Below are 16957 nucleotides of genomic sequence, written 5' to 3'. Positions count from 1 at the left end.
TTGAGAATTTCTAGGTAAACTGGGCATTTTTTGAAATTTGCAGTATGCTCTCCCTGGCAGTTGTAGCATTTTGGTTTTTCTTCCCGTTTCTTGGTGCAGGTAGCGGTCGCATGCTGTTTGCCGCATTTTACGCAGTTTGGTTTTAGATGGCAGTTCCTGGCGCCATGATTGAAACCTTGGCAGTTGTGACATTGAGTTGGGCCTTTGGGGGCCCTGTATGACTCTACAGTCACTCCGAGGTGAAGGAGTGACTTAAGTTTGTATACTTTTCTGCCTTCATCTGAGTTTTCCAGTTCTACTATGAAGTTTGGTCGTAACCTCCTCTCCGTGGCGCCTACGTCCAGGATGGACATCTGGGTGACCTTGTGTACTGGGAATCCAAGAAGGGAGAGCTCTTCATGTACTAGATGTGGTTCCATGGTGACTAATAGTTTCTTTATCACCACCTTTAGGGGTCGTTTCTGGTTTATTTCGTGAGTGTAGAACGGTATGTTTTCGTTCTTCAGTAGCGTGCATAGGGCATTGAAGTCCTTCGCTTCGCTGAATTGATATGTTATTCTTCCTCCCCTGGAGTGAGACTTCAGCGTTCCACTGAGGGTCGGTTTGATCACCTGAAGGATTTTGGTGTAGCTTTTCGTGTCAAAGACTACTATTGGTGGCACATTGAAATTTGTCCTTTCCTTGTTTGGAGGGACTGCATTGTGGCCTGGGTCATTGTCAGGAAGTTCGCTAAAGCGGTTTTGGGTTGGTACTTGTGGTTGTACTGATTCCGCTTCCATGGTTTCGTCTACAATGGGTGCCTGTTCAGAGTCAGAAGCCTCGATCTTCCGCTTTGAGTCAGATGAACCCTCTGCCTGGCTTGTGTCGCTTTTGCGCTTAATTTTTTTTTTTGGGGTTTTTGATCGTTCCCCGCCATATTGCCTAGTGAAGATGATGCATTGTCTGTATGTAAGTCAGTGTGGTTTGTGTGTGTAGTCGGATGATTTTCGGCCGCGGGAGCCCCAGGGGGGACCACGGCGGGCTGGGGTGGGTGATAGGATGATTCTAGAATCTCAGACAGTCGGATATGATGCTTTGTGATCTGCCTTTGCCTCTGTGAGCGCGGGCTGGTCCCACGTGAAGGGGGCCCTGACTCACAATTTCCCTCACTAACCAGCCTAGAGTCCAGCTAGCCTGGAATCACGGCGAGCATCATGAACCGAATTTAAAACAACGACAAGATTGCTACTGCACGCTCGTAAACGAGCCTGCAGTCGACGGAGCCACCAAGGTCGGCGACGAGGCGCACGAGTCCCAAGCAGCGAGGCGGCCACTCCGTGGCGGGAGCGGCAGTCGGAAATCCCCAGCCGTGACAACACAAAGGCGGCGGAGCGCAGTAAGAACAGCGTCCGCACGCTTCGGAAGCACAGCTCGGAATCCAATGCTGTGCTGTTTTTTAAATAGAGATGGGGCCCCTCCACGCCCGCACCAACGTGGTGACCAAACCAAAAGTTCTACTGTCACCTCCGTAAACATGTTAGTTGTCTAGTATGTGGATCACAGGATGCTGGGCTGTGACGTTGTCCGTGCGTCTGGGTAAGGCTACGCATTAACACGGTCCATCAGGTGATAGATAGTGGACGAAACGCGAGTGAGGGTAGCGATTTGAAGAGCAGAGGAAAAAAAGTGCCATGGCTCGTGCCGTGGGAAAAAAACCTCTGCGACAGTGGGATGGGTAGTAAGAGCAGTAGTGGCTTACTAGCTGCGATAGTTCATGCAAGGTTGGATTTGTTAGTATAGGTATCATGCATCATTACCATGACAAGCGATGGCGATGTGTCCCAGTTGTTGCTGCTGCTGCATTCCTGGAACAATCAAGATCGTTATACAGTAGTGGGAGATCGGCCATAGATCATCTCACTGTGTGGGGGATGTGTGGAGCTTGTTTGCATGCAGTGTACGGTACGGCTTCCCTGTATGGTGCCAGTTATTCGGCAGTGTACTCCAATCCAGCTGGATATCCAGTAATGGGTCTGATAAACAGGGGCTCGCCTGTGCCGTTATGTTTGCGTATGCTTGGCCATAGATGTTATGTCCTTACAAGTATGTCTTTTGGTCTTTTATGTTTCCATCTATGGTTGTGGTCGTAGTTCCCCAGATTCAGAATGAACGGGTTCTGCGAATGTCTGGAGTTTCTGTATAGTCTTGTGGTGAGTTTGTGGATTACCTCCGTGAGAGTCTCAAGTCGGTATTCCCGGTGAAGGTCCGCGATGCGTGTGTATCGTGGAGCATTGCTTATGATTTTGAGTACTTTGTTTTGTATGAGCTGCAGACGGCGCAGACGTGTAGGCGCAGCGTATCCCCAGACAGGAGCTGCGTACGTCATCAGGGGTCGGATAAGTGTCATGTACATGGACCTCGACACCCTTCTGTTCAGTGTGCTACGCCTGTTGAGCATAGGATAGAGCTGTTTGAGCCTCGCGCTAGCTCGGTTGGTCATGTGTTGTATGTGGTCCCCCCAGAGTAATTTCCGGTTCAGCCAGACACCGAGGTATTTGACTTTCTCGCGGAAACGTATTGGGCGTGCATGTAGAGTTATTGGTCTGCAGTAGCGGTGTTTGCGCAGTTGCTTCGGTCTTCTAGTGAACAGAACGGCTTCGCACTTGTCGACGTTTACTCTAACACGCCATTTCTCCAACCAAGGCTCGGCCACTCTGAGTGCAGTCTGTAGGCGTGACGTAATGTTTGATGGTTTCCAATCTTGCGCAAGGATGGCTGTGTCATCCGCGTAGATTGCCATCATTGTGTTGTGTGTGGTTGGGAGATCGTTTATGTAGAGGTTAAACAGCAGGGGCCCTAGGATGCTTCCCTGGGGTACTCCCGCGTGTATACCGTGTTGTGTTGATTGTTTTCCCTGCACGTCAGTGTTGAAACTCCTGTCTGTGAGGTATGAGTGTATTAGACGCAGCAGCCCGTCAGGGAATCCCGCGTCGCTGAGTTTGCGGATGAGGCCGTTGTGCCATAGACGGTCGAAAGCCTTTTCGATGTCCAGGAACACTGCCCCTGTAGCTTTGTTTATGTTGAAGCCATGTGTTATATGTTCAACGACCCGTAGGAGTTGTTGTGTTGTGGAGTGGTGATTCCTGAAGCCGAATTGCTCCGGTCTCAGGATGTTATTTGTTATGCAGTGCCTAGTGATGCGTTTGAGAATCACCTTCTCAACAATCTTACTGAGCGAACTCAGAAGGCTGATGGGTCGGTAATTTTGTGGGAGGCTGTGGTCTTTCCCCGGCTTCCTGAACATCAGGACCTTGGCCGTCTTCCAAAAGGCGGGGAAGTGTTGGTGTTTTAGTATGGCATTCGTTATGTGTGTTAGGTACTCAGTTGCTTTATCCGTGAACTCCTGGAGGACACGGTTTTGAATGCCATCATGACCAGGGGCTTTCCTAGCAGCGGAATGCGTTATAGCCCAGGAGACTTCGGCTGTGCTAGCATGTCGAATGTCGTCGCGCGATGGTTGGGCTAGAATGCGTGTAACCTCTTGGTCAGTAGCAAGTGTGAACACTGGATCTGATGGTACCAGGTTCGGTGTGAATGACGCTGCGAGTGTTCGAGCCATTAGTTCTGCTTTCTCTTCCGCTGAGTATGCAGGTCCGTCAGGCCCTTGAAGCGTTGGGGTGTATATTTTCTCCCTGGTGAAATGTCGGGCTAGCTGCCACACGCCAGGTCGTGCGGTGTCCAGCCCTTCGAGTTTTTGATTCCACTGTTGTGTTCTATGTGTTTGTATTTTATCGTGTATGATGCCCTGTAGTTTGTTAATGTGCCGTTTGAAGTACGGACGCCTGGTGCGCTGCCATTGTCTCCTGAGGCGATTCCTCATTGAGATTAGGCCCAGGATTTCCTGGGGCAGGGCCGCACTGCGTTGTTGTGAGGTGCGATCAGGTATGGTGCCTGCCATTGCGTCCCGGACGGCGTTAGTGAGGGTTTCCACTGCCTCGTCAATTTGTCCTGTTTCGTTAATTTCGTGTATAGGTGGGATGTGGCTATCAAGCGTTTGCTTGAACAATGTCCAATTCGCACGCCCGTAGTCCAACATCTTGCGTTGTTCTGTGTGCTGCAGTGTTTCCTCGATGTATAGTATTACAGGTTGGTGGTTTAAGGGCAGATCGTTTTCAACGGCAACGTTGAGTGTCGCTGTAATGCCCTTGATGAGGGCCATGTCTATCACGTCTGGCCTGTGTCCCCTCTGATAGGGAATGTGCGTCGGTTCAGCCGGCGCTAGTGTAATGTAGTTTCTACCTAGCGAATGTTCGTACAGTTTTTTGCCGTTGGGATTTCGTATGCGTGAGTTCCATTCTGGGTGTTTTGCGTTCAGATCTCCAGCGACTATTACTCGCGGTGAAATGTTGAGTAATGTGCTGATATCGCGTGTTGAGATGCCTACAGGGCTGTTGTATACCGATATCAGCGTGGTGTAGGCTCCGTTGAACTTGACTCTGCTGTGCTGTTTCTCTCGGCGCACTATATATACTAACCGTTACCCCCTCCACCGTTCCTATCCTGGTGTCTTTGTTGCGGCCGGCGCGGCGGCTACTGGAGGTGGTGGGGGAAGCGGCACCTGGATTTCAACTGGGGTCAGCAGTCTCCCTGCTGCCGCCGTCAGGAACGGTCCTCGATCTCTGGGACCGTATTTTTCTCTCCAGGCTGAGTGCAGGCTTCCAAGCCTGACGAAGTTGAAAGCTGCTATCTTTATTAATTAGATCGTCCTGTAGTCGGATTTCGATGGCCTCTTTGGTAACGCAGTCCCAAAAGTAGGAGGACTGACAGAGTATTTTTGTTTTTTCATAGTCCATAGGCAATGCTACAGTACTGCTCCTGCACTCAGAATATGGGAGAAAAATGTACGAACTTCTCGATGACGCAGCGCACAGAAGGATAGAAGGAGACCCGACAAGTCGCCTCCAAAGAAGAAACGTTGAACTTCTTCGCAGTACCTTTGATGTAAAAACTGTCAAGAAACTTCGATCACGAGCAGCTGCTGCGTCACGACTGTATGGGCAACCAAAGGTCCACAAGGATGGGTCACCTATGCGTCCAATAGTCAGCAACATAGGAGCAGCAACCTACGAACTGGCCCAACACCTGACGGGTCTCCTTAATCCATTTTTGGGAAAATGCGAACACCACATCCGCAGTTACATCCACTTTGTGCAACGTATACAAGAACTTCGGCTCTAGGATAGCTACTTGTTAGTGAGCTTCGACGTAGTGTCCCTCTTCACTAGGGTACCACTGAAAGAGTCCATCGATCTGATAAGCAAGAAATTCGACAACAACTTAACAAGGCTCTTCGAGTTCGTGCTCACCTGAACATATTCCCTGTTCGACGGAAATTATTATGAACAGACAGATGGCGTCGCCATGGGATGCCCGCTTTCACCGGTTGTAGCCAACTTGTTTATGGAGAATTTCGAGGAGAAGGCACTAGAACAAGCCAAACAAAAACCAACTTGTTTCTTACGCTACTTGGATGACACGTTCGTTGTTTGGCCACATAGACGGGACAGCTTAAATGAATTTCTCGAACATCTCAACTCGCTTCACCCCAACATACAGTTCACGATGGAGGTGGAGCAGAATGGTGCCCTACCGTTTCATGACGTCCTGGTGAAACGGAAACTTGACAGCAAGCTAGGACACAGTATATACAGAAAACCTACACACACCGATTTGTACCTAAATGCCTTCAGTTGCCACCACAACTCCCAGCGTGAAGGCGTTTTGCGCACATTTTTTCACAGGGCACGATCGGTCTGCGATCAGGAGAGTCTTCCAGCAGAACTGCAGCACCTCGAGACAACATTTCGGAGAAATGGGTACAACCAGAAGCAACTAAGACATGCACTCAGACTGACTCTGCCAAGAGAACAACAAGAAGAAACAGAAGAACGCAAGTCATTGTCGTGCATTCCGTTTGTCGGAAACACCTCAAGAAAAATCGTTAGAATCCTGGGGAAACACAATGTGAAATGTGTATTCTGACCCCCTGCAAAAACCTTGACTCTACTGGGTTCAGTGAAAGATGACCTAGGCCTACGAAAACCAGGCGTTTATCAAATTCCCTGTCAGTGCGGAAAAGCATACACTGGGGAGACAGTCTGCAGTGTAGAAGAGAGGTGCCGCGAACACAAGTGCCATACCGAATTACTCCAGGCCACTAAATCAGTCGTGGCTGACCATTGTATAAAGAGTGGCCATACTATGGACTATGAAAAAACAAAAATACTCTGCCAATCCTCCTACTTCTGGGCCTGCGTTACTAAAGAGGCCATCGAAATCCGAATACAGGACGATCTAATTAATAAAGACAGCGGCTTCAAACTTAGTCAGGCTTGAACCCTGCACTCAGCCTGGAGAGAAAGATACGGTCCCAGAGATCGAGGACTGCCCCCGACGGCTGCAGCAGGGAGACTGCCGACCCCAGTTCAGGCCCAGGCGCCGCTTCCCCCACCACCTCCAGCAGCCGCCGCGGCGGCCGCACCAAAGACACCAGGAGAGCAACGGTGGAGGGGGTAACGGCTAGTATGTATAGGGCTCCGAGAGGAACAGCACAGCATTCGTCAGGAACCACCAGAATATTGCATCGTGTACGTCTGCCGAAATATTGTGGAGAAATTACGACGCTACTCGGTCGGATACCCGAGAACTGCTCAAACTGATATGAATAGTCACAACCGCAAGAAACTTCTTTTTTTTACGAGGTTGCAGGTTTCGGTCTTTTTTAGTCACCTTCAGACCTCACGCTGAAATACATACCTAAAATAGAATTAGAGGCCTGTAGTAATATATAAAATACATCATACATAACAAATGACAAAGGAAGAAATTATACTCATGATGGTAGTCAGTGGCTGTGAACGGTGCAGGAACTTGGACTCTACGAGCGCTAACTGCTAAGGAGAACAACGCAGTTGTTGTTTAAATACGCGATGCTCCGCCGACTGCACACCGAATTATATCAGCGATGTTCATGTTCATTGTAAGTAATAAAAAAATCGCTTTTCTCCAAGAGAAATGTTCTCACAAATTACCGTTTCAGGACTGTTATTGTCGACAAAGCATTGCCTCACAGATTCTGCTTCGTGACAGTTTGCACTCGCTGATGCAAACAGTCATCGTTTCCGAACATTTCCTCCACTTTATGCAATAAATAATTCTGTAAAATGTTTTCATATCCTTCCGCATTCAGGATTTTCGTAAGCGCAGTAAAGAGACCACCGCCTAACCAAGAATTACGTTCCATACCGTAACACAATCTCCTCCGTACTTAACTGTTGGCCCTACATACGTAGACAACTAACGTTCTCCAGGCTTTCGCTAAACCCAAACCATTCCATCGGTTGCCACAGGGTATGTCGCGATAAATGAACTGACTCATACACAGTCATCTACTGTCCAATGGCGTCACTCTTTACGCCACCTCAAGCGTCCATTATCACTGGCTACATAAATGTGTGGTTTACGAGAAGCTGCGTGACCATTCTGCTCCATTCTTAACACCCTACGGAGAACCATTGTGCTAGCTGGATTAATGCTGACACCTTGGAATTCGCGATTCATTCCTTCCACTGATTTAGTGCATTTTCACAGTCAACCCTGAGGTGTGCTGGTCTTGGTTTATCTTAGGTTGTTCCCACGCGTTTCTACTTCATAATCACAATACGAGCAGTCAGCCTGAGAAGCTTTAGAAGAGTTGATGGATATGTTACTCAATCTGCTGTTACTATTTCGCAATATTCCGCGTCTGCTTTAGTCCTGGCGGGAACGCCTCTTCTGACATCTACTGGTCAACCTTACATAGTTTTGTCCAGACACTTTTGCTCACTTAGAGTACATCACTGTCAGGATAACTGTTAGAGCACAAAAGGGTTTGCTTTTGACTTGCATTAGGATGATATCGGCAAAATACGTTTTCTATAGGTGAGCGTTCAAAGCCGATTACATTTTATCTTTCGTTTATTGGGATTTGCTGTTTGTATATGGCAGGCAAGACAATATTACATAATGTGCACATGTTATACTGAAAAAAACTGTAAGAACATATTAGCTTCTAACAGATAGTAATACACCACGGCAGTTCTAGGCCCGTGTGGCCGAGCGGTTCTAGGCGCGTCAGTCTGGAACCGCGCGACCGCTACGGTCGCAGGTTCGAATCCTGCCTCGGGCATGGATGTGTGTGATGTCCTTAGGTTAGTTAGGTTTAAGTAGTTCTAAGTTCTAGGGGACTGATGACCTCAGATGTTAAGTCCCATAGTGCTCAGAGCCATTTGAAGTTCTAGGCCCTTAAGTCCGGAACCGCGCTGCTGTTATGGTCGCAGATTGGAATGCTGCCTCGGGCATGGATGTGTGTGATCTCCTTAGGTTAGTTAGGTTTAAGTAGTTCTAAGTCTAGGGGATTGATGACCTCACATGTTAAGTCTCATAGTGCTTATAGCCATCTGCACCAATACATCACGGCAGCTGACAATAAATATAATTCTATTAGACTCTTGAACGGAAAAATACGCTAAGCTACTGTAAATTGACAAGGAGGCATCGCAATTTTCTCATCGTACCATGGCTTCCTTAAGATAAGGATAAAGTAATACATAGACAAACGACCATCGACTGACAGCCTATGAAATAATACTAATTCACTATATGAGTATATCCTCAACTATTTGTATAGGTTATAATTTCTGTAAAAGACTATCAGGATTCTGAAAGTTGTAATCTATGACGTTAAAAAAATTCCAATGCTATTGATTCAATAGTTGTTCAATGCCTTACACGTAGTGACGTACTGTCCACGATACCACTCACATGAAAACTTCAAGTAACTGAAAAGGCCTCGAAATGCTAAGTCACCCGAATGAGTCAAAGAGTCCCTGACGCCTGTCCTGTTGAGCTAACATTCAGAGCCGTCACGTCAGAAACTCAGCCTTACGATAGACGCTAGGAATGGAGATATTAAAAGTCTCAGCGAATGCAAAAGCATTTAAAAACTTTCTGTTCAGTATTTTCAGTCTTATGTTTCAATGATCTAAACACTCTAAGTAATCTTCAGTCATAGAATTTCTAATCTGTATTGTGGCTCAAATATGTTTTGAAAATTCTTTCATAATATGGTGTGGTAACGTGGATTCATATGACTATAACTAACGAGTTATAAAATCCAGGACAGCCTTCTAATCCTAATGTCCACATTTCAGTTATCGTCCTGTCTCTGACTTTAGAATCAACAATTTCTTGATTGGCATCTGGCGTGAATGAAGTGTTTACGATGTTTCCCTCAATTACTTCACGCAAATCCTGCATTTAGTCTTTGAATACACAATACCAAGTTCCTTCTGCAGTTTTATCCAACCGAGTTCTTTGTTCTTATCGTACAATTCGATGTCGATGTGAAATTAGAACTATTTTCATTTTCCCGTCAGGATTTAGCTTGTCAAAAGCGCTACACAGTTATATTTAAACGCCTATTTACAATGCGTTCATTATTCAGCATGAGTATTTTAGATTAGTTACAGTGAGATCACTTTGTAGTAGCGGCATTTTAGATCGTATTATCATTAAGCCTACTGATAAATAGAAATACTTCTTTTCTGTGGGTTGTTTCGTAATTATCAACGACAGTACTTCACTTCTTTATCGTCATGCTTCTATCTCACAATCAGTTTAATATAAACTGCTACATGAAATATCGGTCACTGATTTGCTTTTTCCATTAAAACAATATTACTGCTAAACACTTATGCATGCTCAAATTACAACATACAAACCAAGGAATTTATCTGTACACTGTGTCACATATTAATCCTTATTTCTCAGTCAGTGCGTCCGTAATGGAGCAGATTGTTAGAACTTACCATGAGATGTGGACTTACCGGACCCTGTAAGTAACCACAAAACCCATCAGGGACGTTAATGTGTCATGTCACACACACACACACAAACAGACAGACACAATTATACACTTACATGTATGAAAATAAACAACTTTTCATTGTATGTATATTTCATTAAAATATTTTGTAAGATTAAGATCTGTTTATAATGTCGTAAGTAAGCAGGTACTTAGACTCGCTTTTGTTCCCATCTTTTTACAATCTGTATGTCTGAAATCATTACCTTTGGTTGAGTTTATTTAACTACTTTAGAACTTTCGCTGCAAGTCAACAAGAGCCACTCGTTATTACTTGGTTTGGAAACAACTGAGTTCATTTTATGCAGTGTCTATTCTAAGTCTCACTATGGAAACAATTCAAAGAAAAAAGGGGTAATGAGTGAATATGAGAATAAGATAAAAATGATAAGACATGACGAGGAAGGAATGACTCATTGCCGGCCGGAGTGGCCGTGCGGTTCTAGGCACTACAGTCTGGAGCCGCGAAACCGCTACGGTCGCAGGTTCGAATCCTGCCTCGGGCATGGGTGTGTGTGATGTCCTTAGGTTAGTTAGGTTTAAATAGCTCTAAGTTCTAGGGGACTGATGACCATATAAGTTGAGTCCCATAGTGCTCAGAGCCATTTGAACCGTTTGAACCAATGACTCATTATTTGTCTGGAACTCTGACGGTGCCATTTCCAAGGAACAAATTTGTTAAAAATATCTACAAATACAGTCCCATATGAATGCATAATCTTCTTTTGAAGTGAAAATAGGAACGTAATCTTTGTGAAGAAATAATAATCAGGCAAACAACTGCGAAATTGGTGTTTTATTTAAATCCCTTAACCACGTTTTCAATTTTTATAAAAATGTGTTACATGCTGTAGTGGAGATACGTTAAAAATAGCCGAAAGGCGTCACCAAAGTATAATGTTTCACTTTCTTCATAAATGTTCAGATCGTGCACATCAAGTAAGAGATGTACAGTGATGTAGTATTACTCAATGACGATCACCATGTCGGGCATGTTTTTATGTTATAGAGGCTAAATTTTATGTTTTACTGGTTCCTTTCGGCTATTTCTGACGTATCTCCTCTACAATATGTATCTCAGTAGTCACTAATATCCTTCTGATGACGAATTTTTATTGAAGTTAAAACCATGGTCAAAAGGTTTAAATAAACCTTACATTTTGTAACTGATGGGCTGCTTATTATTTCTTCACGAAGATCTCATGCTAGGTTTGGTACTCGAGCCATGTACAAAAGTTTAGAACAGCATAAATTACTGTTGCGCTTGATAAAATAAGCCAAGAGAATGTAAGTATAGGACTGTTAAAAATTGTTTCTGTAACACATTTTGAGAATGTCAAGACTGTTAGCCTAGTATTCGTCGAAATGAAAAAAGCATTGAATAGAATAATGTAGGTAAGGGATTTGTGTCACTGAAAGGATATGCAATGAGTGGAAAGAAATATGTTTCTACTAATAATTTGGTCGTCACCACACAGCCATCTATAACAATATAGACTATCATTATTGTCACAGATTCTCTGTTCATTTCTTTAGTTAAATAAATTCATTAACAAGATGAAAAGGTAGACGGGCGTGACCTGCTCGTACGGACAATCTCTGAATGCGTCATGAGGGATTTACGAAACCACAGAAATATTGAATCCGGTTGGCCATCTGGCGATGTCAAACCTACAGCTCCCGAAAACAAATCTAAAACATATCTGTAAATTTATTCGTTAGCTTTTAGATATGTTGGATTGTTTGATCATTAGCTCCTGAACTTAGTTAAGGTACAACTAGATTATTCAAATCAATCAAATAGCGCAACAAAAAGTGAATCCGCTAAAATTGCATAAAACTGCACAAAAAGGGCAAACTGTTTGTTAAACGGGGTTCATAATAGAACTTCATGTTTCTTCCCAGCACTTAGTGAGAAAATAAGGATGATATGCCGACATTTCCCATATAGTGAAGGTCCCAAGTCACTCTGTGGACTGCTCTCATATACATCTCGGTACACTCACTTACAATGCGGAGAGCGCAGGGTAATAGGTTACAGGCATGACTGGTCCTCAAATCAGAACAGGAAGCCACATGTCAAAATTTACTGACCACAGACAAGTTATCAAGGTATCAGTGGCTGGAGCTGGTAATGACATTACCGGGTAATTTTCCTCACAAGTCTCTCCCTCATCTCATTACAACCTATCTTTCTCCCTAAGGTCCACGAGCCTGCTCTTCAAAACAGAGGCTACATAATGTAAATGGAGGTAGTACTTTTTTCCGCTGTCAGCACTGCACAGATTCCCGTGGCTGATATAGCCGTTAGTTCATTACCCAAGATACTATACGCCATTAAACTAGCTGTGTAATACCATCGTCCGCAGGTTCCACATGCGAAACAATGTGTCTTACGCCGGGTGGACTTCTTTGTGATGGGTATGTCAACTAGGTGCCAAGCAGAGTACTCAAGGAATCATGGCAGATGAGGAAAGCATCTCGTACTCTCCATGAACCTGATATCATGTGTAGTCTTGCGTAATCGATTTCGAATGTGTTAAGTAATCGAATATTGAGGGCACAGGAGAGAAAAACTACTGTGAAGTCAAGGCGAATTCTTTGAATCACTAGTTACAAGAAAGAGGGTATGAAATGTGAAAAAAAAGATTAATTCATCTGGTTCTTTTGAAAAGCGCGAGTGTTGAATGTGTTTGGGAAAAACAATCTAGAGCGGAAAAGCAATAGTTTAGGCGAACGAATGGGAGAAAAAAGACGTATCGAGCCAAGGTTTAGAAGTGACAGTGCAAGAGTATAAAGTACAAGATAATTGCCATAACATCATAATGAGATAAAACAGCAACAAAAAACCGAGGACGAGGAGCGGTTCCTTTATTACTTCGTTACTGTAAAACATCTATTCTTTGGAAAGAACAGAAACTAATGAGAAAATACACAATGCAGCAGCGATTCTGCATGGCACTGATTCAACAACCCTTTTAAAAGTTCAAAGAGATATATGAGATCAAATTGCGTTAGGTCACCCAATTCCTGTAAATAACGGCCGGCTGGTTAGTGACTGCGGGGTTGGCGCTCTGTAGCGTCACGGATGTCTTCTATCGGGTCCAGATCTGTCGGATTTGGTGGCCAAGACGTAACATGAGATCGCTGTCATGCGTCTCAAGCCATTGCAGCACGTTCTTGTCTTATGACACCGTCATCCTGATGAAAAATGCCATCGCTGTCGGGAAGACATCAAGCATGAATGGTTGCAGGTGGTCCTCAATAATGTTCACGCAGTCCACGTGGGCCACAGTCAGAGCAGATACAGACTCAGATCACAATGTGGTAGAGATGAAGAGTAGGCTGAAGTTCAAGAGAGTACTCAGGAAGAATCAGTACGCAAAGAAGTGGGACACAGAGGTACTAAGGGATGACGAGACAAGTTTGAAGATCTGTAAGGCTATAGATACAGGAATACGGAATAGCTTAGTATGCAGTACAGTGGAAGAGGAACGGACCTCTCTAAAAAAGATCGATCAAAGAAGTTAGAAAGAAAAACACAGTTAAAAGGAAGGTAACAACGAAGAAACCGTGGGTAATGAAGAAATACTTCAGATGGCCGATGAAAGAAGGAAAAATGTTCAGGGAAATTCATAAATACAGAAATACAAGTCGCTGAGGAATGAAATAAATAGGACGCACAAGGAAGCTAAGACAAAATGGCTGCATGAAAAAATGAAGAAATCGGAAAAGAAGTGATCGTCAGAAGGACCGACTGAGCATACTGGAAGGTCAAAACAACCGACAGTGACATTAAAAGCAAGGGTGGTAACATGAAGAATGCAACTGGTTCTCCAATGTAAAATGCAGAGGAGACAGCGGATGTGTGGAAAGAGTACATTGAAGATCTCTATGAGGAACAGGAGTCGCATTGGGAGAAGTGGCAACAAAACGAATATTCACGTTGATCTGTAGAATGTATGAGTCTGGTTACATACCATCCAACTTTCGGAAAGATATCATCCACACAATTCCGAAAATAATTATCGCTCAATCAGCTTAACAGCTCATGCATTCAAGCTGCTGACAGGAGTAATGTACAGAAGAATAGAAAAGAAAATTGAGGATGTGCCAGACGACGATCGGCTTGCCTTTAGAAAAGATAATGGCCCCGGACATGTAATTCTGATATTGCAGATGATAATGGAAGCAAGGCTAAAGAAAAATCAAGACACGTTTATAGGATTTGTCGAGCTGGAAAAAGCTTATGACAATGTAAATTGGTGCAAGATGATCGAAATTCTGAGAAAGATACGAGTAAGGTATAGGGCGGGATAAGTAATATACAATGAGCTGTGGCGCCATTAAGTTAGTAGACTGTTCTGTCCGGCGCCACTAACTCAAGGGCTGTGTCGACTATCCCTCTTGCGGTCCCGTTGCGAATATCCATGAGGAACAATTGGTATCTGTGGTTTGTGTCCTCAGAAGCTCTTTGCTTGCCGATGTATATACGAGTTCGCTGGCCCGAGAAAGAGGAGGCACCAAGTTTAGAGATTGGCGGCAGTGTCGCGACAAGAGGCGGTGACGAGGTCCGAGCGGCCGAAGCCAGGAGCTTCACAAGGAGGGCCTGCGCCGAGTAAAGATACCAGAGTACTTCACCGAGGTCAGCGTCGACTACAAACAGCAGGCCGACATCCCTTCGGTTTGTTGGCAACATAGGTGTTGGACGACCGCTCGTGGCCTGGCTGCCCTCTTCTTCCTGGCTTTCATCGGCACCTCTCAGTAACTGCTGGGACGTACCGTGGATCCATGGAGCTGCTTGCTGATAAAGGGGAGTAACATTCCGTAATCCTCCTGGTAGTTGGTGTCATTGTCTATTTTCTGGTTTTTACCCGAGCCGGCCGTGGTGACCGAGCGGTTCTAGGCGCTTCAGTCCGGAACCACGCGGCTGCTACGGTCGCAGGTTCGAATCCTGCCTCGGGCATGGATGTGTGTGATATCCTTAGGTTAGTTAAGTTAAAGTAGTTCTATTTTTAGGGGACTGATGACCTAAGCTATTAAGTCCCATGGTACTTAGAGCCATTTGTACCATTTGAACCACAATTTTTTTTTCCGACCATCAGAGCTTTTCTCGGTCGGCTATTTGGTCGTAAATATAGACCACAGTATTGTGCTGGAAACTAGTTGTCGCTTGAAAATTTGTTCCGATATTATATTGCCCTTCCTTTCTAGTTTATACCCGAGCATTAATGTTTTAATGAATCAGCTCTTGCTCGGAATTGTATCAAGGCACAGGTAGGCGTTAAACAAACAGGTGCCTTGTGGATAGATTTAGATGTTAACCGGTTCAATTCCTCGAATGTAATTATATTTGAGATAATCCGAACTACCTGTTATACTACGCTGTGCATTCCTACCTTTGAAAGACCGGGTCATTATTGGTGTATTTTTAACTGGATCTTGTGGTTCCGCCGAGTGAGTTTCCTTGTAATCAGTGCAAACACATAATGTTTTAAGACGTTCCGTTAGAGCGGCCATCATAGCTAAGAAACAATTTAACTTTTGACATATTAACAGCCAACTGTCACCAGGGATGTAGTGATAATAATATTGTCAGAAGGGACGGGTTGGTATCCAGTCGCACCTTGGTTGCTGATTGAAAGGAAAAGTTTGCTCGCTTTGAAGCAAGCCTTATCATTGTCATAATTGTTTCTTAATTTGTTTCACCTTTAAGCAGAGGTGCGCATTTAACCCCGAAGCTTTCAACATACAGTTCCCAAATTTTAAAAAAAGTATGTCATCTGTTTGCGTAATTGAAACACTCTTGTTATCAATATTACTCATATGTTTTCATGTGTTGCAGAATGGCATTTAATAAGCGAAAATGTTTCACCCGATAACGGAAGGGCCGCAGGTTTGGACCCTTCTAATTATTGTTATGTTGTTCTTGTTTTGATTTCTCTTGTAAAAGCTTATCCATTTCACAAATTTGTTAAGTTGTAAAGAAAACTAATTGATGATTACATATTGTTAAATAAAGAATTTGGGTGAAAAGGAAGCTACATTAGTGGGTCCTCCCTTCCAAGTTTCCCTTAATACCAGTAAATACCACGTCTCATAAAGAATTTACAAGAGCCAAGAGGCAATAATAATGGTCTACGACCAAGAAGGAAGCTCTCGGTTTAAAAAGGGTGTGCATCGAAGAAGCAATGATGGAAATAAAAGCAAGGTTCGGGAACGGAATAAAAATTCAAGATGATGCGATATCAATGATACGATTCGCTGATTATGAAATCCTGCGTGAAAGTGAAGAAGAACTACATGATGTCCTGAATGGAATGATCAGTCTAATGAGATCAAAAAATGGTTCAAATGGCTCTAAGCACTATGCGACTTGACAGCTGAGGTCACCAGTCCCCTAGACGTAGAACTACTTAAACCTAACTAACCTAAGGACATCACACACATCCATGCCCGAGGCAGGATTCAAACCTGCGACCATAGCAGCAGCACGGTTCCGGACTGAAGCGCCTAGAACCGCTCGGCCACAAGGTCCGGCAGTCTAATGAGTACAGAATATGTAATGAGAGTAAATCGATGAAAGACGAAAGTATTGAGAAGTAGCAGAAATGAGAACAGCAAGCAACTTATCATCAAGATAGATGGTCACGAGGTAGATGAAGTTATGAAATTCTGCTACCTGTCAGCAGTATAACCACTGACGGACGGAGCAAGGAGGACATGAAAAGCCGACCAGAACTGGCAAAAATGGTGTTCCAGGCCAAGAGAAGTCTTCTAATATTAAGCATAGGCCTTAATTTGAGGAAGAAATTTCTGAGAATGTGCGTTTGGAGAACAGTATTGTTTGGTAGTGAAACATGGACAGTAGGGAACTGGAACAGAAGAGAATCGAAACAGTTGAGGTGTGTCGCTACAGGCGAATGTTGAAAATTAGACGGACTGATAAGGTAATAAATGAGGAGGTTTTGCGCAGAATCGGAGCGGGAAGGAATACCCTGAAGTGAAGAGGAT

General features: G+C 44.3%; 1 protein-coding gene across 1 annotated transcript in view; it reads right to left on the bottom strand.

Annotated features, from left to right (window-relative positions):
- LOC124548682 (neurotrimin) overlaps positions 1–16957 on the bottom strand; it is a gene marked incomplete at its 3' end in the record, with an annotated part of 1196053 nt that overhangs the window by 220380 nt on the left and 958716 nt on the right. The window contains exon 9 of the mRNA XM_047125186.1: positions 9906–9911. Within this exon, the coding sequence (XP_046981142.1) occupies positions 9906–9911 (6 nt within the window). The remainder of the gene's footprint in view (positions 1–9905; positions 9912–16957) is intronic.

Source organism: Schistocerca americana, chromosome 1, assembly GCF_021461395.2.
Source record: "Schistocerca americana isolate TAMUIC-IGC-003095 chromosome 1, iqSchAmer2.1, whole genome shotgun sequence".
Classification (NCBI taxonomy): Eukaryota; Metazoa; Arthropoda; class Insecta; order Orthoptera; family Acrididae; genus Schistocerca; species Schistocerca americana.
Note: the sequence above shows the minus strand (reverse complement) of the source record. Positions and strands in the feature narration are given on the sequence as shown.